Here is a 23,431-nt window from a genome sequence, read left to right as displayed (position 1 = left end):
AGAGGTTCCGGAAGAGAAGAGATAGAAGACTAGGGAGAAAGATGGCTATGGTGCTAAGTACGATCGGGGGTTGTGTTTTCACGAATAGCTTTCACTAATCTCAAACCATGTTTCGACTACATTCCCTTGAAGGCTCGATCGTTGTTGCTGTTTATAGGATCGTGCTCAGACAATTATTTGAGTTATTTAGTTAGGTGTCTGCCTCACAAAACGATCGTGAAGTGCTTCAAGGGCGTCAAGTCTTGCAAGGCCTGTGGAGACAAGTAAGGACACCAGGTAAAACAGCAAAGTCTCCGAGACAGACGTTTTCAGTATACTTTATTGATGAGGGTACTCAGAGCTGCAGACTCTTCATGAGCTGCGCATACTTTTTGCCTCCAAGGCCTAGGTCAAGCTTGACACTACCCGCCATCCGAAGTCTAGCCCATGACTTGCCCGATTCTTCTTTGTCCCCAACTAATGCATTCTCCTGAGATGTACTCTCTTCAGAACTCTTTGAGTCGTCTCCAGAAGTCAACGTCTTTTCCTCTGTTCCGGGTTCAGGTGAACTTGGCAGCATCCCGTAATATGAAGTCAAAATCTTGATTCTTTCACTAAAGGGCATGGATGGATCAAAGTAGACGTCCTGTTCTGCTGGAGGCTCCTCTTTCTCGTCGACGCGGTCCTTGAATGCCAAGAAGATGGTCCTCAGTTGTTGCACCGTACGCTCAGTTTCTGAAGCATCGGACCTCATCCGCTGCAGAAAGTCTTGGAAGAACTGGCTTTTTTTGCTGTCACTTCCATTATCTTCCTCTGACACCTGTGGTAGTTGCTGGTCGTCGTCCTCATTCGTAGCATCAGAAGACTGCACGCTACTTTTCTCTGCCGACTCGTCTGAGTTGATACGAGCACGGGAATACACAAAGGCCATCAGCTTTCCCTCATCTTTTGCAGGATCGTTAGAAAACGTTTCGGGTGCCTGGTCCTGCAGAGATCGAAGCGCTCTCGAAACGCTCTTCGATGTCTCACCTTCATCCATGAGCGCCCTACGACCGTAGCCCGACGAACTGTGCGTGGCTGATGGCTTCTGCGCAGTTGTGTAGACCTGGGAACTACCTGCGGTGGCGTACGTATTTGGATACCAGTAACAGTTCCACGCCCAGTTGGTGGGGTTAGCATTTGGCGCTCCGCTAGTATCGTAACTCCTGGCGTAATTGCTTGGGTAGTTGTACCTGGGATAACTATTGTAGCTTGTACTGCTGTAGTAAGGGTTGACACCGTATCTTCCGTAGTAGGGGTCTGTGGCGTAGCTTCCATAGGAATACGGGTTGTTGCCGTGGCCTCCATAGTTATGGGAGTTGGCGGCGTAGCTTCCGTAGTAATAGGGTGTACTACTGTATGTTCCGTAGTTATAAGGGGTGCTCGCATAGCTAGAGTATGGGTATACGCTGCCGTAACCTGAGGAGGGGTAGCTCGAATGGCTTCCTGAGCTCGAGTAAGGGTCGCTGCTTCTGTAGCTTGAATAAGGATAGCCACTTCCATAGCTTGAATAAGGATAGCCACTTCCATAGCTTGAATAAGATGAATAAGGGTAGCCGCTGTAAGTAGGGTAGGGATGGCTGACTCCATAACTGGAGTAAGGGTAGGTACCGTATGTCGAGTAGGGTTGTGTGTTGTAACTATTGTAATTTGAAGAAGGGTAGTAACCGTTACGGCCAGTCGTGGAGTAAGGGTAAGTACCGTAACTGCCGTAGGCTGAGTGAGGGTAGACACTGGAGCTGCCATAGCTGGAGTAAGGATAGGTGCCATAAGTACCGTAGCTTGATGGGGGCTGGCTTGCCCAGGAGCTGTAAGGGGAGTAGCCGTACCTGCCATACGAGTTGTAGTTTCCGTGAGGATAACTGCTATAATCCGGTTTATAAGTATCATCTCTTCTCCAATAATACGTGCCAGGATAACTTCTGTATGTTCTGTAGTGCGGATTCTGATAAGGGTCATAAGGCCCGTAAGACGGGGTGGATGCACTGCGATGGCCCCACCACCAGTTACTGGGGTCGCTGGGATAGCCAGAGCTGTACGGCCGCCAGTTGTGGGGCGTTTTGGAGTGAGGCGGGGGATAATAGGAATGGTTGGGGTTAATTGTAGGTGTCGCCGTTGTCGTCGTCGTCGTCGTCGTCATCCATGTTGACTCCGACGTGGTATCGCCACTATCAGGGGAGGACTCTTGTGCTTGGCAGGTCCACAAGAGGCCCACTGCGAGAGAATATTTCGTTCTGTCATGGTTCAAAGACAGTTAAATAAACATGTGTAATTCATTCTACCTTCAACAAAAATTTCAGTACGGTTGCGTGTAAGTGTCACTGCCACTGTTACGTGCACGCTACCACATCAAAAATAGCAAATCGTTGTTCTACATTTTAAAGTAATGATAGGAGTGGTACCTCGACTGCTACGTCTGGTAGCGCTTAAACTCGTGTAAGCGCTAAGCTCGTAAAGCGCTAAAACCTAACCTAACCTAACCGAGCCCAATCCAACCGAGCCCAATCCAACCCAACCTAACCAACTTAACCCACTTTTATGTAAACACTCATTCCACACTTGTTCTCACCTCAAGACAAAGCGCCCGAAGCAGAAGTGGGGAAATTACTTTTATTTTGTAACATTGCATTACATTACTCATTACTTCTCGTGGCTAGTAATGCGTTACTAATGACATTACTTTCTTCGTGTGATGTCATTGCGCTGGCATTACATTTTCCCAGAAGTCTCTAATAACTCAAACAAGAGAGTCGAACCGAAACGTTTATCGGTTCGGTTCGAGCAAATGAAGCACAACACACACAAACATTATCAAGCATGAAGAACATAAGTCTGGCCGCGGTACGGACAGCAGACGACTTGCCCTGCTGCTGCTCTCGCTTCCTCGTTTTGGAAGCGACCGCGCAGCGCTAGTGCTGAACTTACACTTGCACTGTGTCAGTCGGCGGCGCACGCGCTTGCACCACATCGGCACTCCTCTGAACTACATTGCCGGAGGTGCAGGACAGATCGAAGATACCTAGTGCCAAGGCCGCTTCATTTCTGCGTTCGGAAAGTGAGTAGTACTTGTTCTCATCTTCTAGTTGTTCTAGTTAGTCACTTGTTCTCATCTAGGGCACTGTAGCCAGGGTGAGCCCGCCAATAGCGGCGACCAGAGCCGTTTATGAGGAGGGTCCTGCCATTCTTTGATCTTTTGCCACCCGACCCACTGGCCTTCACACCCACAGGGGTGGCATCCATTGCATTGCTCCGTAGACAAAGCGTGCTGGGCGAACGCAACGCATCCTGTACGGGTCCTGGTCGCACGTCACAGCAAACGTCAAGGCACACGTGACCCTAAAGATGGCGGCGCCCGTGATCGGTGGCCAAACCATTTGTAAACAATGTGGTTGTTGTTTCTGCGTGAGGTTTTGGATGTCTCCCGACCACGGTAATTATTTTTATCCGATAATCTCGCAGTAAGACGTGTAGTTTTGCGCCATGAGGCCTCGTACGGTTGACGACTTCCAAAGATGTGATGACGACCGCGCATTAAGACTCAATGAGCCGATGCGATGTACTTAAACTAAGGAGAAATGGGCTGCCATGTTGCGGAAGAAGCACCGCATAGTTTATACGCTGGCAAAATACATTCATCTCGGCTTTATGACGATGGAAATATGTCGGTAAGCGGCAAAACGACATGTAAATGAAGTCACGTGACGTCAAAATGACGTTTTTATGACCTGCGACCAGAACAAGGTGGCGGATTTATGTAACCCCTGTGTTCGCACCGCCCGTCGTGTGACGTGAAACGACGCGCTTCAAAGCAGACTCCTCCCGATGGCCAAACTGGCGGCGTCTTTTGTCCGTAGCAGACGACTTTGCTGCGTCGAATGTTTCCCGTGCGCTGTTATGGCGACCATAGAAATCTTACGGAGAGAGGCTAGAAGGAAAGCTGGGGAGGAGGATCGGAGGAGAGCAAAGCACTTGAACGGGGCTCCTCCCTCTCTCAATGTATGCGCTGGGAGGCAGCCATATTGAATCAGCCGAGGAAACGTCGTGTATTTCCAACCCTTGAAAGCAGCCACAGTTCCAAAAACTGTTGCAACACTTGCTCGGTTGCTCCTCTGCTTCCGTCGGCTACATATCTTGTCAGTGTCCGCCCCTATCCAGGCTTGTAGTCAAGGCTGGTTGAGGCAGCGGCAGCGGCGGAGACGGCGTCCCCATGTGGCGTCCGTGTCGTACCTGTTTCTGCGTGTGTTTGTGTGTGTATGTGTTTTCATATATCTTACGGTTTCATGGGTTCTGGCTGTGTGTTACTGTTCCAAAACATTTTTGGCGTTATGTTTGCTGTATGCTTACTGGATTCCTTTGTTTGCATGCGCCGCGGCAACAGTAGCTAATTCAATATGGCGCTCCCCACGCCCGTACGTCCCAGTTTCGGAGGTTTCCTTCTAGCATACTTCTTAAGATTTCTATGATGGCAACCTCTCTCTTTCCCTTTGAGAGCCCTTCGCCACGCTGCCATTTGTAGCGCTCTGCGAATTAACTTGCCTAGTGACAATATGTTGCTCAGCAAAAAGATTTTGTGCTGTTGGTCCCGATACGATGCGTGACGAGTTCAGCACGGGTTTAAGCAAGCCCGGGTGTCGTGTACACACTCTTAAATTCTGAACACCCTTTTCGGTGCAAATGGGGTGTAATTTGGGTGTACATCGTTTTGCACACCCCTGTTACACCCTTCTGGGCAAAAAAAAAGCTTGTGGTGGGGTGTTGTATGGGTGTAATAGTAACAGAAACTGATTCTTGGCTTGTATCTGTGGCCGCTGGTGTGGAAAAGGTGTAACTGCGTAATATGTTTAACACCCGGCCATAACTTAAAAACCCGAGACTAGGGGACAAAAAAACGACAAACACAGACAAGGTCTCAATTGTTTGTCGTTTTTTTTTTGTCCCCTAGTCTCGGGATTTTAAGTTATGGATCTATACCACCAGCTCGCTTGCTACCTCTCTATCCTCTCGTTATGTTTAACACTGTCGTGGAATATGAATGGCGTGTACGCTGAGCTTTAATTTTCCCTCATAGCAAGACCAGTAAAAACACAAACGTTATCTTGATGCGAGTTGTTACACCAAGCAAGCAATTCCTCACTTCAGTGTTTTTTGTGTATATAATCAAATTAAACTTAGACACCTGGCCCTTCGGTTTGACTAGAATGTGATCAGGGCTATCGAATTTGCAGGCGCTCGCAAGACAAGCAAGCAATGTATATAGTATCTGCTTTGTCTCAGAAAGGAAATACCTTACTAAGTGAACTTTTGGTTCGTCATCCCATTTATGTGGTGTTTCAAATTTATCTCTAAATTTAAGCGTTCAATTTAATTATATCCTTATTCTTATATCAGACCGCATATTGGTCCAGTACTGCACCAGTTCGGAATTGCTATATTGGGAGAACACAATACATTACATTTTCATGTTATGCATTTACTTGGGCTGATATGCATATGTATGATACACTCACTATCGAAACAAAGCTGCACGCGTTACGCCACTCTTTAAGGGTGTTGATTTACACCAAAAAAAGTAATCAGGGTATCGTCCAATTACACCCAAAAAGGTGTATAAAACTGAAGAGTGCATGCTTCTTTGACCCTATATTTCGCTTTTTTTTCTGTCAATAGATTTTTTTCTCATAGTATCATTGAGATAAGAATATTCGAATTTTAATAAAATCTGGGAGGTTTTCAGGCCAGCGTCAACCAAATTTTTGTATGTATCATATAATACATTGCGCGGTGGGGGGGGGGGGGTGAAAATGGTTGCCCACAATGACTAGAAGAACTTGCAAGTAGAGGGGGGGGGGGACGACCAACCACGCTATTCCCATTCATTCTTACATCTTTCTCACTCACTCTCCCATTCATACACGGCCAGGGCGATCTGTAAACGAAGTAAACAACGAGATTTGGCCGAGGCAGACCACACTTAGGGACGACACAAACAAGTAAGCCTCATACGCCCTATTTTGTACATCTTGTCAGCGTCATTGTCATCGTCAGCTGACATGCCCATAAATGTGTGTAAGTGGCGCCACAGTAGTATTTACCGGCGGTGCACCACGTCGTAATTGTCTATCGTCAATCATAGAACGTCCTACGAAGACCTATTCGGCACTTTACCATCATAAATTATTATGCATGCTTGTAAATACGTCTCATCATCATTAAACGTTTGTATTTGTTGCCACTCCGGCTGTCGCATCCTTATTTCAAGAGTTTGACGGAAGAAGATGTCTTGGAGTGAGCCACGGCCCGGTCACTTTCCTTCCCCACTTGGCGACCCAGGACGTTCCTTTTCTTAATTCCCGCCTCACAATCTAAGTATGCAGAAACATTACAGTTTACAATGAAAACCATTTGATTGAAAACGATTCTAATTGAAAAATTTGACAGCAATTTCTCCGTTTGGTGAAGCAAAAGTGCAAGGTTGTTGCCCAGGCACGTGTGAAACCAAAATACGCCGCAAAATCTGCATTTCTCATTTGTAGATCTGCACGCAAACTGCTCATGGTAGAAGAAAGCAATGCTAACAGTAAAAAAGGAAAAAGAAAAAAAATGAAAAGAAAAAAAACAGAGGAAAAAAGTGCAGCTATGGCGGGTGGTCCGGGAAAATACCAGGTCGCATTCACTGCTAATCCGCATGAAAAATACTGCACAAAACGTAAACAGCCACCGACAGACTTTGGGGAAGTCCATCAAAGAACCACTCCAATAACTGCGATACATACCGAAAAATGACGGGTAATATCAGAAGGAACAATGCCAAAAATAAAAGGGAAGTTTGATGTATACTCCAAAAGACATGTAGAACACAGAAAATTATATATAACTTTTAGATTTACGAAAGGAAAAATTTATAAAAATGTTTTTTCAAGCCCACTTTTGTCTCACATGCTGCTTCTTCGACTTCTTGGAATTCCTGGCTTCACAAATGGCACAACAGATGACTGTACATTTGCACAGTGTCGTATATGACGTTATTATAGCAGGATGCTACAGTTGGCGAATCAGGCCCTGACACTTATATAGGGGTGGAAACGGTATGTGTCAGATATGTAACATCATGAAATAAAGGGTTAAAGCGGAGGCGTGACTTCGTGTGCTTCGTCGTGTGGTGAGCTTCGAGACGGCTGCCTGGGAAACGACTGGAGCTCCATCCGCAAGTGTTATAATGATCGTACCAGGGAATTGGGTGGAAGCAATGTCTGTAGCGAAATCATCGCAAGCACAGCTTCACATAGCACGTATTTAGCATCCGTTCCCAATAAACGGCTTCTGTCACTCCGCTACTATGGGAAAAATGTCGGCGTGCTGAAATAAGCATGTCAGCGTCCCTAATTCCACACAGCGGTGCACCTTAAGTTGAGCCGTAGTTAGTGCTGCGTTAGTCAGTAACGGCCGCTGGCTCAAACGTAAATTTGGCATTGCTCACCGGCACGAGCTCGACTGTTCGTTTATGGAACAAAACGTCAATCGACCAATTAATTAGGCGTCGCTCTTAGTATCACAGTTAACGTGGAGAGCACGTAGGATCAAGCGGAGCCAGAGAGGGGTTCCCGGGGATCAACCCCTTTCCCCAAATCGTACCTTGGGTGGTGATTCATTTGGGAGAGAGAAGACGAAAGTGAAATCCTCTCCTCTTTGCAAAGTTCCCTTAGAACCCATCCGGAAACATCTTTCTAGCTTCGCTACTCACAACGATATTCCGATTTACACTCATATTCCCTGTACGGTGTTAGAATTAACTGAGCTTGGACCGCTAAATAGATAAAAGAAATACGGGTTCCAATAAGTCTTTGTTTTTGACGGTTCGGGCCACGCCTGTACATTAAACTCTGCCTGGTAAAGTTAAAAAGTTGAAATCGAGCCTCGTTCCGGTGAGCTTTCGCGCACACCAATAGTGCACATCAAGCATGCTCTGCAGTACGACATTATTTTGCTCAAGTAGTGAGCATTGTTGGAAGTAAAACCACTTACGTAGCAACGCAATTTTCGAAGCAGCCATGTCCGCTCGTGCTCTGTCCGCTTCTGACGCTGTCGTGGCACTCGGCTTGCGCTGGCCACCAGGACGCACCTGGTCCAAAACAAACTTTTGCGCGCCCTACATTTTCCTCAAGGAAGGCCTTAGCAACCCGAAACTGTACGCGCTAGTTCGCGCCAAATAGCGGAAGATATGTTTGTACAGTCGCTTTCAATACCTCATAGTGTCACATCGGTATGATAGAAGAAAGGGATGTTACCGGGCGGGACGCGCGTATGTGTGTTCAGCATTCCTAAAACAATGGAGGAAAATAGCCATGGACGGCCGGAATTTCCTTGTTCTCCTCTGAACGACATCATCATATATCACGGGCAGTATTTGGCAATGGACACTTTCTGGAAGAATATTGTCCTTTTTCTCACTGGTTTCTTCCCTTCACTTTTTCTTCCTTGTACCGTGTATTTACTCGAGAAACATCCTCATGGAAGATTATAGTGGAAGAAAAAAAAAACTGCTCACGGAGCCGGAGTTCCGTTCCTGTGTTACGTTGAGTATTCACACGGTGCCCGAATATCGAGAGTGGCATATATTGCGCACTTAGCAGACGACAATGACACCGTCAGCGTCTTTTCCTGTCGTCTGCTACGGAACATCCTGTGGCGCGTGTGAATACACGGTTAATAGAGAGTTTTAGTACATCGTACGCAAAGGCGATAGCGTACGTAACAGATAGCGTTGGCGGTTCTGCGCACTGCGCGAAGCTCTCTTTCTGTTATGGGCGTGCGCAGAACCATCAACGCTATTCCTTACGTACGCAAAGGCGATAGCGTACGATGTACTACAACTCTCTAACGACATAAATGAAACGCAAACGTCTTGACAAACACAGGGCTCTACTGTACGGCTGGAACACCCCATACCGTGCTCTGGGCTGTCGAAAATTGGCCAGGCGATAATAGAGAATGTTAGTACACTGCTGATAACATGGCATTCAGAGTACTTTATCTATGTCGCACTCATTCGACGAATAAGATTCTGAGTCACGCACGTTTGCCTTTGGGTCCGTCCGGTGCGATAAGTTCACGATGGTGTTCTCAGCGGTCTACTAACACTTTAATTTTCACCTCGGATCACTTCACCCTTTTGCGGAGGTAGTTGTATCAATCTTGCGCGAACAAATGCAGGATCTCAGTTGCAGAGGTGAAGTATGCCTTCCATCTATACCACTTGCCATTCGAAGCAGTGACTTACGACTACTTCGGCACAGCGGTGAAGTGATCCGAGGGAGAAAGTATTGTCTGTCTAGTTTTAGAAAGTTCAGAGCATGCTCACGGTGCTCATGTGCCGGTACACGGTGGTGTTATCGCGCCACATATGTACATAAGTGGAGCCCTGTTTGTCAAGCCTGAGTGCTCTGAGTCAAGCTCTGAGTCAGGCTGAGTCAAGCTCTGCAAGCCGCTCTGAGTGCTCGCACGGCTCGGTGTCGTACGTCGAACGCAATTGTTTCTCCTTTTCTTTTCTTTTTGCTTTGTTTTATTTCCAGCTCCACTTTACCTGTATCGCCCTACCATCTGTACCTTGTGACTTTTCTCCGTCATCGCTTCACTTCCAAAACTGGTCAAGGAAACGTTCAACTTTGAAGAAAATGCCACGTTCAGAATTTCATATAGCAGAATCTCTCGCGAGGACGGCCTTCACAGTATGCACTTTTGTTGTACGTGTTGTCATAAGCTCAAATGTCTGTACTATACCTTTCCTTCTTGTTCGCTTGTTAAAGAATCGTAGACATATGCCAGAAGGAGCGCCACAAGTTGGGTCTGTTTTGATGGGTGAAAAATAGAACCTGGAAAAATAAATTGATTATAAGCACATCGTTCATACCTCATTATCTCACTGTGTGCCATAAACCTCTCCTCATCTGGAGAATCCCACCCCTTCACCCCCTTCCTTCGTATAGTAAGGTTTTCGTTCTCCTCTTGCAACTTGGACCCCGCGCGCAAATCGAGAGCAGCTCAATATTTTTCAGTGGGACATCGGAAAAAGCGTACCTTGTAGCATGCAGTACCCGCGATAATTTTTGGGAACCTACACCCATGTTCCACCTAAGAACGGTACGAAATGTAGTCCGTGTACCCTAACAGAGTTACTCCTCGAGTACTATATTTGTCGCGACGAAGAGTGGTGCGGCTAGCTGTTGCCGCCCATATGAATAAGCGTACGGCGTAGAACGTGCCGTTTTTAGGTTGAACATAACTACAGCTGCCAGTGACCGAGCAGGACCATTGGATCATCTCGCGTGGAATGACCCTGCGTAATTCCTGTCTAAAAACTCCGCCAGAGCCTGTATTGATCATCATTATTCGCTCATTAAAAGTATATTCGAAAGCATCCAAGTATCTGTAGGGGATTTCAATACCGTATTCATAGTTTGTATTTTGTATTGAACTTCTCCGCCTCCAAAGTATTTATGCAGCGTATTTGACGCAGTTTTAAACAAAGTATACTTTGTTTAAAACTGCAATGAATCGTGTTTTACACATCGTCTAACGTCTAGTTTATGCGCTTCGAAAATGTATTCCGTCCATTCCTAGTATGTACATTCATACCTTGCTGTGACTCGGTGTACATGCATGTGCATCCACCTAGCTGTGCATGCACATGGTATGCATACGTAAGAAGAGCGACGTGCAAAACGACCATGCCCGCGAATATGGTATACGTCTGTATAATGACAGTGTATTCTACAGCCGCGGTGAAACACCCCATCTCATCGTCATCATTTATTGTTGTTGTTGTTGTATTCTACAGGGTGTCCCAGAAAATGTGTCATTGAATTATAGTAAGAACTACGCCACCTAGAATCATGCGGTCAACGGCATTTCCTCTCACTAGATTTTTGTCACCTCCTGATGTGAATGTCATGTAACGTAAGTTTTATTATGTAAATTTTTGCGAACCGAACTCGGAAATTTGCCAAGTAAAGGTCACTTTTTTTACACCACCAATGTGAAGAGCGTGCCGAATTTACTCAAATTCATGATAATCGACAGGGATATTCAGGAGCTCTCCCATCGGAAGAGGAATACATACATACAATTTATAGTGCCTGTTGTATGAAACAGTAGACGCATTACTGACTACTTGGTTTTAATAACATTTTCTCAAAAATGCATTCTTTGAGTCTGTGGTGGATCCAGGGGGGAGGGCGGTTGGGCGATCGCCGCCCCCCCAATAAAGTCAATTTATACATTGGATTTCCCTCCCTACCCTACCCCACTACGCGCCACGACAAAGAACCCCCCCCCCCCCTGGATATTTGCATATTGAATATGCCACGAGGCGTCTAAGACCTGTCCCTTTTAAGACTAGCCAGGATTGAGGGCAACTGTCCCTCCTGAGCTGACCCCCAACCCCAAAATACCAGAAGTATTACTAGAGTATATAATACTTATAATACACGTTTTTGCGTATTATAATACGTAATACAGATACTTTTCTGAAACCTGTATTATAATACGTAATACAAATTCAAAATGTGTTACAGTAATACTATTATAATACAAAGTATTGTAATACATGCCCAACCCTGCACCGTACAGAAGGTTCAGATCATATACCCCGATGTATTAATTTAATCCCAAGAACAGGGTGCAAAGGTGCATTTGGTGCAAAATAAATACCGATTGAAAGGTTTATATTATATACCCCACGCACAAAGGAAACATGGAGGTGTAATTAATAATACTTTGCTACTGAGATAAAAACAGGCTTTATTGCATGATGTTTATATCTCGGCAGACAGCTTCTTCAATGTGTAGGCCTGTGCAGGTTGATGCCCTTTCTGAACAGAACAGTATCCATCTTTGCGCACAAAAAACACACACACACACACAGACGCCAGGAATAAAGTGCCCCATGTCTGTACCTAAAATGACTTCAAAGACAATGCCAAAGTTTGGTTAATCAAATATCGAGAAAGTATTTACATCTTTTATTGCCGTTACAAAGTGATTAGAGAAACCTGGCAAACGAATTACAGTTACAACTCTTCTTGACCATTGCTATAATTAGAGTCACTGTCGTGTCAGTCAGTTAGAGTCGAGTCAGTGACTCTGTTGCTACTCACACAGCGATACAGATAAGACGCTCTTTGTCCGGATTATGTCGTGTAGATGTGCCGGTAGACGTACTTCGTTACATGATGCGCGCCACGGGGGGGGGGGGGGGATATAGGTTTATTGCAAAAAAAACAAAGGAAGAGGGGAAAGGTTAGCCTGGCTCTAGAAGCCGACTTGCTATTCCCGCTTACAAAAAGGTAACATAAAAAGAAGAAAAGAAAGAAAACGAGAAGGGCGAAAGAAGGCTGATGTAAAACCCCGGGACTAGGGAACACGAAGGGACAGACACTTCGTGTTTGTGTCTGTCCCTTCGTGTTCCCTAGTCTCGGGGTTTTACATCATGCAGAAAATTTATCTCGGTGTCGCCCAATAGGACCGTAGCTGTGCTCTTGCACCTGTCCCCCGCGCTACCGATAAGAAAAGCCTTGTGGATTTCCCGTTCTCTTTGCCGGCTTCTATCATGCCTTGATCTCGATGTCGCCGAACATACATTGACAATCATGCATTGACATTGCTTCGATAATGTACCAACAGGTCCAAAAGGCAGTTTTAAACTGTTTTGTGATTCTCGAAAGGACAGTTTTCGAATTTCTTTCAGCGATTACCATTGTACCGGTGTGGTAGAGGGAACGTATATTCCGAGAGGATGGAGTAAATCTGAAATGCGCTTTCTGTTTCTGACTTAAAACGTTACGTTACTTAGCAAACTTCGAAGTTCAATTGACGAGATTAAATTATTTAAATGAAAGTTTGGTAAAACTAATTGTAGCACGTGATCGCGTAATTGTATCTTTGATCGTATAAGTATTTTCCCCCCGCGTTTTTCTATTGAATATTTTTTGCATGATTACTAAACCACCCAGTATAGTAGATTTTTGTACTAGCCTGTTTTGTTGCGAAATATCCAACTGTCGTGCTTGCATAGCAAATCCGTCATTTGGATAGCTGAAGCAAAAAGTGTTTAAACGTGCCGGTTCACTCGTGAGAAAGTAGATCAACATAAAAAAGACACACACAAACAAGAGGTTGGAGGCTTACGTGGTCCTGTTTGTCAATAAATGTAGCTCGCCTCGGCTAATTCCAGTTGTTTGCGTTGTATTCACAAGAGGTCTTGTTCGAGTGCTTGTTTTTGCTCGGAATTTTCTTTCTGGATGTATGATACCAACTTGCTGAGCATTGTATCACTAATGGGTAGTTCCGCACCTACCAAGAAAATAATCTGAAACCGACACCATCGTGAAACCCCCAGGTACTCCGCTAAAAGTGTCATTCGAAAAGCGCGGCAGTAGCAGTAGCCGATCAGGGCTGAACGCCGCCGCCGTCAGTACAAAAAATGCCGAAGACACGATATTTCTGGAAGCGAAGCAGGAAACCGAAACTGGCCAGAGCCGAAACAGCCAAAGCCGCCCATTACCGGAAGTGGGTGGCGACACGTAGTGTAAAGTCAACAGAAGCCATCGCGAGTCAGCCACTACATTTCCTTTTTATTCCGCCTGCAAAATGGAGGAGGTATGTGCAATTTCAATCTGCTTTAATCAGTCTGTTCTTCAATAATTCTTGCCGCAAAATTTGTGCTTTCAGTGTAAAGAAAGTCTTGTATAACGGTTTTTCAACGTTTTCGTCCTGGACCTGTCGTCGTTTCGATGATTGTTGTGTTTTGTACAGTTGGCGTTGTGTGCGGCTTGTGTGACACAAATTGCACGTTGTATTGTGCGCGTAAATACTGTGTAATCGGATGCAGTTAACTTAATTAAGTGTTACGCTTTCTGCGCATAGCTGTTATCTGAAACCGCGTAACGACTAATATAGTGAGCCTGACCCGTTTGTCTTACGACTGTATGATTCTCCCTTCGTTTAGGAAAACCAGCAAGAGTTGGCAAAGAAGAAGCGTACTTTCCGCAAGTACACTTACAGAGGGGTTGATTTGGATCAACTCCTTGACATGACTAGGTAAGTAACCGTGCGTGACATTTCTATCTCGGGGTCTGTGGTATTTGACACAAGCAAACGAAATCGGTTGTGTTCCTTTGCACTGCTTGCATTATTGGAAAATCTGCAGTGTTCATAACCTTACTCGTGAACATGTTACCCAGGGGAAATATGTTTAATGTGAAAGTCTAAAGAGCCAGGCCACGGTCAGCTAATCTTCGGATCAGACTCAAAAATCCCATGTTACCCCTGGATTTCTCGGACTGTTGCGTTATTAGAAGGAGCACACATTCCACGTTTCTTTAACATGTTATTTGCCTAGCATATGCGGAATCCGGGCAATAAAATTTGGGATACAAGGTAATGCTGGGTAATATTGTACGAGTAATGCTTCAAATATATAGTGCAACTGTGCTAGCGTGCATTGCCACATATGTGTGCCATTTCGGCTGAACAGGATATCGCCACTGCTCGAATGTGAGTCTACTAAAGACCCATATCAGTGTTATTTAGAGTGCAGAGCGCTACTTCCAAAATGATGAATACATTCATGACGGTCTTCCTAGTTTTCAAGTGAGGACGTCTCATTTTACTCTGAATGGTGCGCGAGTACACAAACAGGGTGCACCTAGAAAATTTGCAGTTGTCTGACAAGAGCTCACAATTACAGCAACCAGCTGATGGAGCTGATGCACTGCCGAGCCCGCAGGCGATACGCCCGGGGCCTCAAGCGTAAGCCACTGGCGCTTATCAAGAAACTGCGGCGGGCAAAGAAAGAATGTGGACCCCTGGAAAAGCCGGAAGTTGTAAAGACCCACCTGCGCGACATGTTGGTCGTACCCGAAATGGTTGGCTCCATTGTCGGAGTGTACAACGGAAAAGCATTCAACCAGGTTGAAATCAAGGTAAACAGTGTTTTCTGCACTGCCGCAACTGAGAAGTCTTAAGGCCCTCTAATGTGCATGTTTCAGATGTAAAGTTTGTCTTTTCAAAGGCAAACTCGCAGTAACACAGCTGTTGTGTGTGGGTTGATGCCTTCTTTTGCAATGTTTCAAAATGGAGGTGGTAAAATTATTGACACAACTAAATGGCCTGTGGCACGAACCTATTTGATCCGTAATCTGAAGGGCAAGGCCACCACCCTGGTGCATGTGATGTTGAGTGATGCTTAGTTGATTTATAATTTGTGAATTGAATAATGGCAGTTGAAGAAACAACACCAGTCGTGGGGTGCAATCCCACACGCTCTGATTTCTGTTAAAAAACGCCGGACAACAGTAACCGTGAGCAGTGGTTGGTCTATGGATTAATTTTCGACCACCTTAGGGTTCTTTAACTTTTGCCCACATCTTTGCGTGTGGCACTATGCCTAGGGCCCTGTGTTCTTGGATTTTGTTTTTTGAAGACCGGGTATTATTTCAGGGACTGTAAAAAGGGCAAAATTTTACGGAAAAGCAGATTTTCAGGTGGAAACTGCAACGGAGGAGCGCTTATTGGTGTTGTACGTTAACATGAGATGCAGAATGTAGCGTCCTCTAGTGCCGACATTGGTGGCTGAATTTGCACTTACCAATGTTTCCCTAAGTGACAATGATGTAAATTGGAGGATGGAAGTAGGTTTTACCCTAAAATACAGTGCCCTACGTATACGTATATGTCATTGCTTGCAACATGGCATAACCTCATGATAGCTGTCCTGACTGGCAATCGGAGAGGTATATGTTGATTCCGCAGTCTGGGCACTCGCTGACTTTTCATCAACTGTACTTCTCGAGACCAGTGGCGTAGCCAAAACAAATGTTTTGGGAGCAATTCTATGGGAGCTTTAGATGGTGGGGGGGTCTTCACCCCCATTTTTCCTTTCCCAAATGTGCAAGTTCAGGGAGGTTGTTTCCATTCATAAGAGTGAGTGAGTGTAGCTATGTTCATGGTAAGACTGACTGTGTATGGCATCGTTGGTGAGCTGTGTCGCTTTTCTTGCGTTTTCAGCCCGAGATGATCGGCCATTACCTGGGTGAGTTCAGCATCACGTACAAGCCTGTCAAGCACGGACGACCCGGTATTGGTGCCACTCACTCATCTCGGTTTATTCCTCTCAAGTAAAATAAAGGTCCCGTTTTCCATTGGACTTGTTCATCACTTCGTGCTCGTATATATGGGTACCAATACTGTCTCAGAGCGAGTTAAAGTATGGCGTAAAGACTTGTCGAAGCGTCCCGAGAAGGGGTGCGTGTTCCTAGACCCGACTGTAAGTGCCATATTTGACAGGGAATTTGGAGGCAAATTCCTGCATCACAGAAGTGTAAACAGGAATCCTAATTTTATCTTAAGGTTGGGCTAACTCCCGAGATGCTGTAGGTTAATGGAATGTATACATTTAACCAGACAGTTCAGTGGCGAAGGGGTACGGCACAAGGATAAGAGCACAGTTTATGCAACCCTGGTGTACCATTGCATATGGAGAAATGACTGCTAGCAAGGGTCCAAGATTCTTTGCACGGCTTTTGTTCTTTGAATTTTTTTATGACAAATTTCTGAAACGGGAAACATGAATATGGCTGAAAGTTTTGAAGAGGAGGGGGAAACTTTTATTGCACATGTCTAGTCTTGAGACAAGAGCAACCCCTTTTTTTTCAGCATGCACTGCTAGGCTGTTTGTGGAAATGAACTTGTCAGTTTGTGGTGGCAGACATTTTACATACTCAGATTCTTCTGAGACAGTAAACATTTTTTACGAGTTCAGCACGAAATTAGCACACAGCATCTCAAGTGGACAGCGGGCTAGGTTTGAATTCGGACTGCATGGACACAAGAGCATAGCTGCTCCACTCGTTCCAACCCTCGCCTCATCTGTGGTGGCCACCTCTTTCATCATGAGGGTCTTTACGATGGCACCAAGTGATGTCATGGGGCTCCTGCACCTACCAACAGGGAACAGGCGAATGAGTGTATGTGATCATAGTCATGTTCAACTTAAGGGGGGACGCGGGGATAGACTTCAAAAAATGACAAAAAATCGATTTTCTGGAAATCGCATTTGTGTGTTCATTCATATTGTTGACACTCAAAGTTTCTTGGCTCAAAAGGGCTGCAAAGTGCAAGAAAAAGGTAGTTTTGAAAGCCATTGTTGCACAGAAAGTCCTGAATTTTCTGAAAAGTTAGCAGTTTTCAATCGCCGGTATCTTTTGAACCGGAGCGCCGGGCACCGCCATCTTGATATCATTTGAAAGAGGAATCCTTCCTCTTCAAAATGCCCGCGTCAGCGATCTTGTCCAATCAGCGGCTCCGGCGCGAACTTCATGAAGACCTGCGGCGAAGAGTGATTGGTCCGTGCTCTGCTCGTCTGTATGGAGCTCCGTAATTGGTGGCTCTCCGCGGTCACCATGGCAACGCTCGCGTTCTCCGCAAGGACGTCTACTCCACGCTTGTTGCAAGTTTGTTGTCGAGTTTTGGGAACTGCGTTTTGCAACTTATCTCGTTGAACTTTGTTCTGTGATGGACAAACGATCACAGAAGAGGAAGTTTGCGACCCTTCACCAGTTTGGGGCTCGTAAGCGGAAGCCTGTAACTCCAAAGGCAAGAAAGAAAACTTGGGCTTTGTCACAAATCACAACTGATTTGACCGTCGCCATTCAAGATGATGCTAGCATTACTGACGCACCATCGAGTATGTCAGTCGGTACTATTCAAGACATCGGAAATGACATGCAGTCTAAGAGCACGGTTCGGGCCCACGTGCAGCCGACATGCGTATCCCCGGACAAATCTCGTGAGTGTGCTGAAGCCGTCCAAACTTCGCTTCACGCAGTATCGGCAACAGAACGGAAAATGAGCCTTACTGGTGAAGCTGCAATAGGTGACGAGGCTGAGAAAGAGGAGGAGTTCCTGATTTGCCAGTTGGCCTCACTGAACTCGCTACTCAGTAGGTTCAGTTCAACATAAAACGTTCCAAGAGCATTTGAAAGTGATGTTCAGACCTGCTGCATCAGCAACAGCTGAAAATGTATTTACTGAAGCTGTCGCCACCGTGCGCAAAGTATGCGAGGACATGGACCCAGCATTCACGAAGAACATTGCTGTCGTCTATGACGGTACTTGGATGACCAGAGGACATAGCTCACACATAGGTGTGGGAACAATTATTGAATTCTACACTGGATTGGTGATAGATTCTATTGCACTTTCGAACCAGTGTCACGGGTGCACCTTGGGTCCCAAAGACGATGACGAAAACTACACTGCTTGGAAAGAGGCACATGTGTGCCAGAAGAATACGGACGTGAACTCGGACAGGATGGAAGTCGAAGCGGCATTGGCCATGTTCAGGCGTTTGTTGGCCAAGAATGACCTGAGGTACACAAACATTGTTTGTCACTGTGACAGTCTGACTTTCCTGGCTCTATGCGATGACAAGACATATGGATTTATTCCATTGCGAAAAGAGGACTGTGTGAACCATGTACAAAAACAGATGGGATCTGCCCTACGCACACTTGTGTCAAAAAGCAAGAAGGATCAGCCGCTCGGGGGCAGAGGTGCTCTCACGCAAGACTTCATCAAAAAGCTCACGACCTATTATGGCATGGCCCTCCGCAGCCACTCAGATGTCAGTGATATGCAGCAGGCGGTCATGGCAACGTTCTATCACGTGACCATCAACAGACAACGCACCCAAGCACCACCTTTGTCCGCCGGGCCCCACCAAGCAGCCCCCGGTGTAAGCATCAAGCAGCAGAGGCAAAGGACGAAGACCAGCTTTCGCATAAGTACAAGCTGTTTAGTCATGTTGCAGATGCGATGCTGCTGGTCTATCAACGTCTGAGTGACACGCAGCTTCTTGAAAGATGCATGGGGCAGAAAACTCAGAATGCCACTGGGAGTCTACACTCTGTGATCTGGTCGCTGGTATCGACGGACAAGAATGCCTCTGTGATCACAGTAGAGACTGCCGTCAGCGAGGCAATCTCCCGGTATAACAGCGGTACCCTTCGTGCCTACATCGAGTTTTGTGCATCAGTGGGTATCAAGCCTGAAGGACATGCTGTGCGCAGATCTGCTGAAAAGGACTCCCTTCGACAAAAAAAGCACCCAAGAAGCACCAGGACAAAGGGCAAGGAAAACCCGTGCACACTTCTATCACGGGTCTGGAGTTCTCCATACCCTGCACAAAACATGAAACATAAAAAATCCATAACTCGAAAACTTATGGAAATATCGACCTGAAACTTTAATGGCACCATCACAGAAGCAAAGGCCTTAACCATACCAATTTTCATCAAAATCCACCAAGAAATAATAAAGTTAGTATCGATCCCCACGTCCCCCCCCCCCCCCCCCTTAAGGAGAAAAAAAAGTTGACCAATTACATACGTCGTGAGAGATAATTAGACTGAATAGCATGCCAAGAGAAATGCAGCAGCAGCACCACCATGTGTTGTGTGGCCAGTCCTAGCAGCCAATACGGAAGCAGTGTGAGTATGATGGATTACATTTTCTCTTAGCGAAGCAGGAGTAGGCAAGCTAGCTGTTGTTGCCTTGATGTTAACATTACCTTCAGTTTGAGGGAAAAGAGGAGGAGATGAACACATACAAACCAGCCTTGAAGCTTTAATACACAAAGTGCAAGGGAGATGGGGTAAAAAGAAGGTGTACTTTTTGGCGTCTTGGTGTAAGTTAAAATGATGTGCGTAATATGAACCTCTTAACGGTCAGTAGTAGTGTCGATAACTGCAGAAGGGAACGTGTGTGCTTGCAAAGAATTGAAAGATATTCCAAAGCAACACAAATTGTAAAAAGGGTGATGACAAGTAAAAATATTGATAGCAGTAAAGCATACACGAACGTAAACATACAACGTAAAACTCGGAAGTGAATAAGGTTTGGAACAAAATGGAATTAGTCCAGATTAGAGTAGTTACCAAGGGCTAACGGGGGCTAAGGAGAGTGACCAAGCCTTCTAGGAGGACAATGCTAGGTTGGCTCATACATCCTTTTGTAGTCGCTATTAGGGAGGATTCTAGTAGGGTGCGGGACAGTTTGTCTTTGCAGGAGAATAAACACTTGATTCCAGGAAGGTCTGAACAACCTGACAAGGTCTGAAGGTCTGAACAACCTGAACAGGCCTCCATATGTTTAAAAAGTTCAGAAGTGTACTTGATTTGTTCTTGACATTATTAGCGTGTTCCCGAAGCCTGTCGTTCAGGTAACGGCAACTCTGGCCAATGTAGGACTGTGAGTGACTGATGTATCTCGTGGAGGAGTGAGCGTGACCTCTCTGTGTCCAGCCATCCAATCTGCGGCAAAGTAATATTTTGAGAGCTGACTGGCTAGATTTCTTTTCCTTTTTAAGTTGAACACAACTATAGTACATTAGATGCCACCGGTGAGTGTACGACTTCCAGGTGGTCCCATGGTAGATTTTATGAATTAAGTGGGTTGAGAGGTGCAGATGCTTGGAAGCACTGGATTAGATATTGGTACGTGAACAGCTGAGTGTGTTCATGAATTTGACTTGGAGTGCTCTTCCACAACAGTGTTCCTCGGATAGCAAGTAATCGCATCAACACACAAGGCAGTCATCCATCACCCGAGGGCTATGTGGCATCCCATTATGGGAACGCAATTGAAGCTGCCCAATACATTAGCAGACTTATCTGGAAGGCAGAGCCAGGCATAGAGCACCTCATTAATGTTACCCCAGTGTCTCTGGCTAGACTAGCCCCGCGGATATGCACCTGCTTCCGTCCACCACCAGGGTGTCGCCCATTGGGAGAATAATGGGGATCCGGAGTTCCGTAAACTTTTGTCCAGCCCTGTACTTGCTACATTCAACCTCTGCGCAACACGTAAACCGAGGCATTTGTGAAGAGCTGTGTTGATGAATAGCGTGCCAAGAGCAGCAGTAAAATTCTGCCGCAGAGCTACAAATATTTGTGCTTCTTTCAGGCAGCACTGAAGCGTGTTACGTAAAAATTTTTATTGTGAAATGCACTGTAAACAGCTCCAAATATTTATGAAGATCTTGCTGTACAAATTTAATAAACATTAATTGCTAGAGTTGAACAGTTCATCACCAGGTCTCTGAAAGGGTTCGGCGGCTACTATTGATTACAGTATCAAGACTGTTCAGAATTCGCGCTGATGTATTCCCTAGTGAGATCAACCAGGGGTCCTTCCTTGTACATGCTGTCTATAGTGTCCTTGAACACCTGCCTGGCGTGGAATCGCTTCAGCTTAAGGGTATTTGTGACGAGGTTGCTTTCGAGAATGTTTGTTACTGGGTGCAGATGCAGATTCTGCGCCTGTAAAAAAAAAACAAAAAAAGAAGGAAAGTTAACCTTCTTAAATTGACGCTTTATGAATTATGCAATTACATGTGGGTAGGATTGTAGCCTGATGTTACTTCTTACCTGGTGGAAGGAACTGAGCCCATTTTCCTTTCCGACTTTTTGCATTTTCTTCAGGAACGCTCTTCTAACTTCCTGCAAGAGAATACGTGGAGCATTTACCAAATCATCTGTCTGTGTGCAGCCTCGTAGATACTGAAAGCTTAATGCTGTTTGTTGCTCAGATACACACCCGAGTGCTGCAAAGCTCGTTGAGCTCAACCTTGGGGTTGATACCAAGTGATGCTGCTAGTTCTCGCAACTTGATTTCATCTGGGATTGCGATCGCAACACAGTAGGACTGCAGTGTAATAGTACATGCATAAATACAAAGCACCTATGTGGGTTTTAATGCTGGAACATGGGATTGTCATTTATACCTTGAAAATGAACTCTGGAACTGTTGCTTATTGCTAGGATTTCTCGTTTTCAGACGTAATTTTTGCGACCTCCCAAAACGCGACAAAAAATGAGCACAAACCCACCTTACAGTGATGCAGGTTTGAATTGGCTTATAACGTCGCGAGATAACTGGATAACATCTTTGTCACTCATCTTCGCCCTGCCTCGTAATACCTCGGAAAATATAATCATATATATATATATAAATAAATATAATCTCGAAGACGAGAAACCCTACTTTTTGCTTATGAATCATAACATGTAGGTAAAGGTTATCAACATGTCATCTAGTGAGCCACCCTTACCTGTGTGGCATGACCCTCAATGAAAACAGTGGCAATGGTGTCCAACATGCTGTAGATGTTCTCTATTCGTTCTGGTGCAATGAATTCACCCTGTGGGACAATACATTGTCACATTGGCAATGGTACAAACCTATGTGCGCTCCTCACCTGGGAGAGCTTAAACATGTCCTTTTTCCTGTCTATGACTACGAGAGCGCCTCTCTGAAAGTATAACATGCACCTCATCGTCATGGTGGATCTGCAAGGTGTTGGTAGAAAGAAGGCAGTAGCATATGCTCTAATCAATGGCCATCGTCATTCCCACACTTGCACACCGACTCGAGCACAATGCCGACATGCAAGATATATTACCCGTACTTGCCAAGTCTCTCGAATTATCCGAGAGACTCCCGAATTTCGTTCAGTCTCCCAATTGTACAGACGCGCCTTCCAATCTCCCAGAAAATGTGGGCCTTGGGCTTATTAAGTAATCTCATTTTCCTTTAAAAGCCGCCCAAACTTGTATTCCTGAAGAATTAGACAGCCCGTAACACGTTGCTCGCGGAAGGCTGGTTTCGCAGTCTCACAACAAATGGAGGTGAGCAGCGAACCACATAATGCCACACTGACCATCCATGGCTGGAAGTCACGACAGATCACGTGTTTCTCCAAAAGACGTCCTGTCGTCAGTCCAGTCTCATACAGCAGTTTCGGTTCCTCCGATTGGCGCTCCACACAAAAGAAAAAATACCTGCACGTGTTCCGCATACGTGCCATGTGCCTTTTCACAGGTTTTTGTGGCTGAGCACAACCTGCCTTGGAGCGTAAGCGACAACATGTGACCGCTGTTCATGATGTTCCCAAAATGTGACGAAGCGAACAGCTACAGGTGTGGGCAGACGAAGAACACTGCCATCATCGGAGACCTGGCTGTGTCTACGAAAAATGCAATATTGGAGAGCCAGTTGACGACGCATCTTCGAAATTGCAGTCGATGGAAGCAACGATAGCGTTTCGCCGCTCCAACCAACAATGGCTACGTACGACATAGGAGGTGGCAATCATATCTAGAGTGCACAAAATTAATGCACAGCACATACTGCCTCCTACGTCGTGCTGGGGGGCAATCTCCCAAATTCGGAGTTTGTAAAGTTGGCAGGTATGTATTACCAGCCTGACATTACTACCCGCAAGAATTTTTAATGGCATCGTCTTGCAGTTAAATCCGGCAAAACTTGTGTTTACCCTCTGTGTTGCATTTTTGTCACT

At 45.6% G+C, this 23,431-nt stretch overlaps 3 protein-coding genes across 3 annotated transcripts in view; 1 reads left to right on the top strand and 2 right to left on the bottom strand.

The window, feature by feature from the left end:
- Positions 1-301: 301 nt before the first annotated feature.
- LOC135388797 (adhesive plaque matrix protein-like) lies at positions 302-13,469 on the bottom strand. The gene is made up of 4 exons (XM_064618603.1): positions 13,370-13,469; positions 13,201-13,309; positions 9,796-9,887; positions 302-2,232 (listed from the first exon to the last, which is right to left on the bottom strand). The coding sequence occupies exons 1-4, from the start codon at positions 13,395-13,397 to the stop codon at positions 335-337; spliced, it is 2,127 nt and encodes a 708-aa protein (XP_064474673.1). The 5' UTR covers positions 13,398-13,469; the 3' UTR covers positions 302-334.
- Positions 13,470-13,571: 102 nt separating this feature from the next.
- LOC135388799 (small ribosomal subunit protein uS19-like) lies at positions 13,572-16,219 on the top strand. Its single transcript, XM_064618607.1, has 4 exons — positions 13,572-13,671; positions 14,021-14,112; positions 14,762-14,996; positions 16,081-16,219. The coding sequence occupies exons 1-4, from the start codon at positions 13,663-13,665 to the stop codon at positions 16,192-16,194; spliced, it is 450 nt and encodes a 149-aa protein (XP_064474677.1). The 5' UTR covers positions 13,572-13,662; the 3' UTR covers positions 16,195-16,219.
- A 4,829-nt stretch (positions 16,220-21,048) lies between these two features.
- Positions 21,049-23,431, bottom strand: part of LOC135389738 (long-chain-fatty-acid--CoA ligase 5-like) — a 77,454-nt gene continuing 75,071 nt past the window's right edge. The window contains exons 18-22 of the mRNA XM_064619769.1: positions 22,331-22,384; positions 22,184-22,273; positions 21,670-21,777; positions 21,501-21,572; positions 21,049-21,392 (exon numbers count right to left, since the gene is read on the bottom strand). Of these exons, the coding sequence (XP_064475839.1) occupies positions 21,207-21,392; positions 21,501-21,572; positions 21,670-21,777; positions 22,184-22,273; positions 22,331-22,384 (510 nt within the window). The 3' untranslated portion in view covers positions 21,049-21,206. The remainder of the gene's footprint in view (positions 21,393-21,500; positions 21,573-21,669; positions 21,778-22,183; positions 22,274-22,330; positions 22,385-23,431) is intronic.

Source organism: Ornithodoros turicata, chromosome 3, assembly GCF_037126465.1.
Source record: "Ornithodoros turicata isolate Travis chromosome 3, ASM3712646v1, whole genome shotgun sequence".
Taxonomy (NCBI): domain Eukaryota; kingdom Metazoa; phylum Arthropoda; class Arachnida; order Ixodida; family Argasidae; genus Ornithodoros; species Ornithodoros turicata.
Note: the sequence above shows the minus strand (reverse complement) of the source record. Positions and strands in the feature narration are given on the sequence as shown.

Bases quoted from the DNA above. Each gene is read 5' to 3' on its own strand.
- LOC135388797 (XM_064618603.1), bottom strand. From the start codon at position 13,397: ATGGTGTCGGTTTCAGATTATTTTCTTG. The intron at 13,310-13,369 runs GTAGGTGCGGAA...TCATACATCCAG, and splicing joins GGTTTCAGATTATTTTCTTG to AAAGAAAATTCCGAGCAAAA. The intron at 2,233-9,795 runs GTATAGTACAGA...ATTCTCTCGCAG, and splicing joins CAAGCGAACAAGAAGGAAAG to TGGGCCTCTTGTGGACCTGC.
- LOC135388799 (XM_064618607.1), top strand. The intron at 14,113-14,761 runs GTAAGTAACCGT...TCACAATTACAG, and splicing joins CAACTCCTTGACATGACTAG to CAACCAGCTGATGGAGCTGA. The intron at 14,997-16,080 runs GTAAACAGTGTT...TTGCGTTTTCAG, and splicing joins TCAACCAGGTTGAAATCAAG to CCCGAGATGATCGGCCATTA.